This window comes from Poeciliopsis prolifica, unplaced genomic scaffold (genome assembly GCF_027474105.1).
Source record: "Poeciliopsis prolifica strain line A6 unplaced genomic scaffold, Auburn_PproV2 SCAFFOLD011, whole genome shotgun sequence".
Lineage (NCBI taxonomy): Eukaryota > Metazoa > Chordata > Actinopteri > Cyprinodontiformes > Poeciliidae > Poeciliopsis > Poeciliopsis prolifica.
This window is the reverse complement of record NW_026562386.1, coordinates 12,776,628-12,782,999: the sequence shown is the minus strand read 5'-3', so window position 1 is coordinate 12,782,999 and position 6,372 is coordinate 12,776,628. Positions and strand designations below refer to the sequence as shown.

Below are 6,372 nucleotides of genomic sequence, written 5' to 3'. Positions count from 1 at the left end.
ATCCGGTCACCAATACTGATGAGCCTGGGCGTGTGATGCTACATTCACAGGGTTTATATCTTATGGGAAAACAAGTGGTCATTGTCTGCAAATAAATAGACATCTTAACTCAAGAGTTGTACCTCTCAGTACCCAAATTTAAGCATTTAATAGCCACAAAAATAAAGAATATTATGTATTTTGCCATTTTTGGTGTGAAGTTGATTTATTAGTGTCACCATTGACAATTTTATGAGCTAATTAATTGCGTTTTCTTATTAATAAAATAAATGGCTTTTATACCTTTCAAAACCATCCAAGTATTTCATTTCTGGAATTTTGAAAAAATGTCAAATAAAAAAAAAGTGACAATCATATCTGGTCTTACCCTGAAATAACCTGCTTTCTGTGTAGCATGTGCACACCAAGGTTTTTTGATTATGCAATGCCTTTACCAAAGTCACACTAAAATGTGTTTATTTAGCATTTTAGAAGTGGAACTTCATACGTTGTGCTCATATCCTTGCCAGCTTCTGCACAATGTGGTCTGAACCACCATAGATTTTAAGCTCCTACAGTAGCAGAGGGAGATTATAAAGTACAATATGCAGCATGAAATGACCGCTAACTGGAAAGGCAATTTACCAAACAAGCCACTGCTAAAATAACATGACTTCAAAATGCAAATTAACTGTGTAAACCAAGCATACAGATTTTCACCAGCTACAGGAGCAAACTGTATATTTTGTAGCAATAATGACAGGAGACTTAATCAATACCAAACAGCTTATGCTATGTTTTAATTTAAATGAGACCACCACATTTTTACCCTGCATTTGTTCTTGAGGTTAGTTAAAGCAGCTGAAGATGGAATTAGGTTCTTGTTTCTCTCAGAGTTAAAAAAAAATGGTAAATTTTCCAAAAGCCTTGGCTGCTGTTGCATGAGTTTAGTATTATTTTAACAAGCTGGAGGAAAGACTGACACATTTATTTATGTAACTGCTGTGTTCTGTATTTCAACCTTGAGTCCATTAACACTGCTTGGTTAAAACTGCACACCAGCTGCACTAATGATCAAAGGATTTGTCCCAGATTATGGACAGCCATTAGTATAATACTCTTTGTGTATGATCTAATGTAGATGTAACTTTAGAAAGGTGGCTGTGTTGCACAGTGTTAGTCAGGAACACATCCTGGAAACACTTGAATCTGTTTCACAAAGACTTGTTTTTCAGGGTTATAAATCTTTTATCTACGAGATCAACTCAAAAGCAAGGCAGAATGTCAACATAGCTGTGCTTTTTGGTTGAAAACAAATGCATAGGGTCTATTTACTCTGCTCTGTTATTTATTATGTAATCCCTGCTTATAAGGTGACATAAAAAGAACAAAAAGATTTAGTTTGTAACTAAGTACCTGAATCTGCAAACATGTAATAGTGTTACAAATACTGTAAATCACTGGCGGAAATAGATGGGAAATAAATTTAACGAAAAAAATAAAAAAAATATAAATACAATAAAAGTAATCAATGGCTCTTCACTGCAGTGCTTCAAGATCTATTCGCATTGGAATATTTATGGTCTACATTAATTTTATAATCCACCTAAAGAATTTCATAGTAAAGATTTTAGCATTACCTCTCATTTGTGAGTGTTTGTCCATCACAGATGGTTGTAAAATCCTCAGATGAGATGCCTGTGACCTCCAATGGGATTCTGTCCCTTTCACTTGAGAGCCTATTAATTGTCTGCAATTATCCTTTGCAAGCATGGCATCTGTCAGAGGTATCTCTCCTCTTCCCACATGGATAAAAATGCCACAGTGATAAAGGTTGACTGCGACATTCACTATTTATTGCACAGTAGAGCTTGTACAGTTAAAGTTTGCCATGACAGGTCTTAAAAAAAACATGTATGCCTTATGGAGTCCTTCCTGATTTCCATGTTTTTAGTGACAAATATTTAACTTGTGCTGAAATTACATATTTCATACAGCAAATAACGGAGACAACGCCTTGAAATCCTTTCATTCATGGACAGATCATTTCAAATTTAGCGTCTTTTATGTGTGACAAACGTCTGGTTTTGTATCAACACTTCCCTTAGTGCATTCAGACACCTCCAAAATTTAGTGCAAATTTCATGGAACAAAAACACATAAGAAATTAAACAAACTGAGGAACTTATAAGGCAACAATATAAATATATCAAAAATAGTTAATAGAGAACTATCTTTGTTACAAAAATGGTACAAATGCTTTGTCTTGCACTAGAGAGAAGGACAGATTTTTCAGTTCTTCTACTGATTTCACAGCCTTATATCCCAGCTGCTTCAGTACTTTATGACACATGGTTTGTGTGAATTCTACAATATCATAGGACAGTTTCAAACGCCAACTCTCTGCATTAGCAGCTGAGTCCCTCACTGTTCCAAACTTGTGTTTTGCCGAAGGTTCATTGCTTCCTCGAGTATTTGCACGTATCCAGTGTTTCACATTTTTATCCATATGTAGCCCAAGAAAGTCATAGATCTCCTGAGTCTTTAGAAGTGGATTTCGGGCCAAATCCTCATATCGAACCAACATGTACTTCCCTTTCAGCCAGTAGGGGTGACTAAGACCAGTTGAAACTGAACCAAAGAAGTCCTCACAGATCACTGTGAGCTGATTCATGTCTAGATTATACGGTCTTCTCCCTGTGGCCCTCCAAATGCGCCACAATCGGTATGGGTCCCTGAATGTCTCAATCCGGGATGACAGGATACCACGTGGGTCTCTCACAAGTTGAATGACTTTTATGTTCAGCCGCGGATCTTCAACCAGAGCCCGCAGATCTCCGATTTCAGGAACCCGGACTACTTTGATGGCCACGTGCTTCTTCTCCTGACAAGCCTCTGTTGCTAAAGTCATGTTTAAGGTTGAGCATTTCTTCACACAGTCTCCTTCTTCCACATTAACGTCCCCTGGACCAAAGGCATCACAGACAGGTTGCTGGCACAATGCCCGGCTGGCACCTCGACGGAACAGTTTGTCCGTGGTGTGGTTTGTGGGTGTCGGTTTTATATAATTCTCTAGGAAATAAAGATCACAACCATACAGGCTGCGCAAGAGGTCTCGACTGGCACCTAGCGTCACGCGGCGATCTGTAGGGTTACGGGTGTGTGACTGACGTGGGACCAATGTGGCATAAACGTGATAAAGAGGCTCAAACAGGTAGAATATCTCCTGGTGCTGGTTCAGCAGCTGGCCAACAAAGGAGGAGCCACTGCGAGTGGTGGCTAAGACCAGTATATGAAGTTTACGAGTGGCGTTGATGGAAAAGTAAGGGTAGTCATCACAGCCTACCCCACCTGCTGGTCCCCGCTCAAAGGAAGGATCTGTCTCCTGAGCCCCGAGACCACAGTTCTGGGGGCTGGGCAGTGGGCACAGCTGGAAAGGCTTAGAGGTGAGCGTCCGGATGGCTGTGTACTGGATGGCAATCGAAGCCAAGGCCAGCAGAATCACTGACTTCCAGGAACATTGCATGGCTGAACCACTTCATCTAGCCAGAGATGCCTATGCCAGGTCCTCTCTGTGAACAAACAAGATTTTGTCTTTATTACAAGAAACAGATACACCTCTTAGGTTATTTAATAAAAATATCTAGAATTATTTTTGCTAAAATAAAACAAAACCTACATTTGAATCAAATGCTGTACAAGCACCACAGGACTGAGAAATAGAGAAAGAGACTATATTACAAGACTATTTCATTTGAATTTCTAGTGATCTCAAAGACATGAATTGCATTGTGACCATTTTTAGAACGGACTGTGAATCATCCGTGGTTTCAGTGCCGCTTGCATTGTATTTAGTTATGATTCCACCACAAAATCTTCCTATTGATTTTTGTAGGCTACTTATGCGGAAATGAGTTTAAATATGATTTATATACCGAACAAGAAAAGAGCAAAAGCAGATCTGAATTTAAAAAATGCTGCAGCCACAGGACAGAATAACTTGTCTTAATCATTCAATTTACTTCCCATTTCTCCTGCCAGCTCTGCAGTCTAATTTCTGGAAATTAAAATAGATAAAGAAGTTCTAAGACCCTGCTTTTGGTTACTTTCCAGTCAACTGACACTGCCTGCCAAAACATGTGCAGCAGTATCAGAGCCAAGATAACAGCGTGGCACATACAGTATTAAAATACAGTATGACACATTTTGGTTTGAAATTGCTCCACCAATCATGTTATGTACACTTTCCTTTCCCTTATGCATTGAGAAATGTTACAAGTTAACGCTATAATTATTAGACGTAGTATACTAGAATAAATCTTGCATCACTTCTTACTATGCATCGAGGCTTGTTCTTTGTCTGTTTAATCATGTCCGCATCTAATTTGGCTTGACAGGACAGACAAATCATTGAGCTCTAAGCCACTTCACATTAGAAGAAAAAGTGCCCAGAAAGGTAAACAATGTAGTTTCAAGCTTCACTGCCAATGTCATGTCAAGGGGAAGTAGTCCTGTAAGTAAGAAATTAGATAATAAATGATGAGTTCTGTCTGGATTCATAGTGAACTTTAATTGAGTGAATAAAATCACCACTTCAGCAGCTATATGAACATGGAATAAAGTAAAAAAATTGTGGATTTGTCTGCATAATATAGAAAAAAAGCTATTTCAAAGTAACATGAGAGTCTAAAAATAAAATTCCAGATTTGTTACATAATAACTAATACAGCTGATTTCACTCAGTCTGGGTTGAGTGACTTAGGATGCGTTTTTAAAGCAGGGACGGGGATGTTTTGCTCAATATCTACTCTCACAATGCAAACAGCATAAACAGAGAACATCTGTGCTTTCTCCTCAATGACATTTTGTAGAAAAAAAGGCCCATTTCACTGCAGCGGGGACAGGTTAGAGGCTGTCAAAGATTTTTCCGTGATGCAGGCATCCTAACCAATGCAGCGATAAGACAATATACAGCACACATGAACGCATCACAGTCACACGCTTCGAAATTTTCTGTGCAGAATAAATTCGAGGAAGCACGAATTCGGCTATTTAAAAATATAAAATCTATAGGTTGTATTTTAGTAGAGTTTTGTTATACCTTGTTGTCGGTGGCTGTGTCCTCATGATGCGCGGTGCGATGCGTCCATGAATCACGGCTGGCTGTGTTTTAGTCCTCCAACGTCTCCCTGCCTCCCGCCCCCTCCCGTGCGCTGTTTCCCAGTTAGGAGAAGATAAACGCGGCTGGCAACCCCCTGTATTCCATCTAACGCGCGGGGGGCGAGGCGTTCGCGTTCAGTGGATGGTGTCGGACACACAGAATAAAACAGGAGAGAAAAGGTGATGGAGTAACGCAGGGGCGGAAGTGTTATTATTAACCAGCCAGGCGGTGAAAGTGGCCGAGGAAAGCAGGCGGCCAAACTCCCCCTTCAATGATGCGCAGAGGCAGAGAGTGAGGTAGGGTACACAAGGACCGACTGTCTGGACCACCCCCGACCCCTCCCCCTATCCACCTGCCTCTCTCCCTCTCTCTCTCTTTCTCTCTCTGTGAAGCACACAGTAACACAGAGACACTATCATCACTACTATCCACGCACGCAAATCAGCTGCTGTCATTCAGCCAAAGTAGCAGCGTGTTCACAGTGATTCCATTTAATTTGATTGTGCAAATGTTTGATTTGCATGAGGCAATTTTGCACAGGGTGGCTCCAGCATTTTATGTGGGTTCATTTAGCTTTAGCTCACTTATCTTTTGGGAGTGTAGTTGTTTGGTTAGATCACAGGCACCTGATCTAACCAACCTGGGAAAATCTTAACTTGGTTTAAAGAAAAAAAAATAAAATTAGGAAGAGAATGGAACTAACTTGTCAAATCAGCATTATCACTTCTGCAAAGCCCTGTCTTCTGGGTTACACAACCTATAATAAAAGAGTGGGTGGCCAGCTAATAAATGATACTAGAATTAACTGTCTGATCTTCAGACAATGTAGAATTGAAAGAAACAGCAAAGAAAAGCAAATGAGGTGGTTAATGCAATGAGTGCTAACATATTCCATTAACCAGTAAGTTGATGCAATAACTTATTGGTTTCCTAACTCTTCCCTCCAAGATAAAAGAGAACAAGCCTCATCCTGCATTTCAAAAGATTACCATTAGGCCATACCAGGGATGCCCGTAGAATGTAGACGATGCCTCAAGTTTCAGACCGAGTCACACTTAAGTCACAAAACCAGACTTCAAATCTGATTTGAGTTGAATGGAATATTCCCTCTGAGCAATAGACCTAAATTCAACATTATAGCAAGATCTTACTTAGACACGAGCCAATGTTAATTCTACTATATGTAGTCCTGATTTAGAGTTCATAATGATAGGCATAATGTTTATCCCGAA

At 39.8% G+C, this 6,372-nt stretch overlaps 1 protein-coding gene across 1 annotated transcript; it reads right to left on the bottom strand.

Moving 5' to 3' along the window:
- Positions 1–1,813: 1,813 nt before the first annotated feature.
- chst1 (carbohydrate (keratan sulfate Gal-6) sulfotransferase 1) lies at positions 1,814–5,436 on the bottom strand. The gene is made up of 2 exons (XM_055036589.1): positions 5,081–5,436; positions 1,814–3,551 (listed from the first exon to the last, which is right to left on the bottom strand). The coding sequence occupies exon 2, from the start codon at positions 3,503–3,505 to the stop codon at positions 2,219–2,221; it is 1,287 nt and encodes a 428-aa protein (XP_054892564.1). The 5' UTR covers positions 3,506–3,551; positions 5,081–5,436; the 3' UTR covers positions 1,814–2,218.
- Positions 5,437–6,372: the final 936 nt, after the last annotated feature.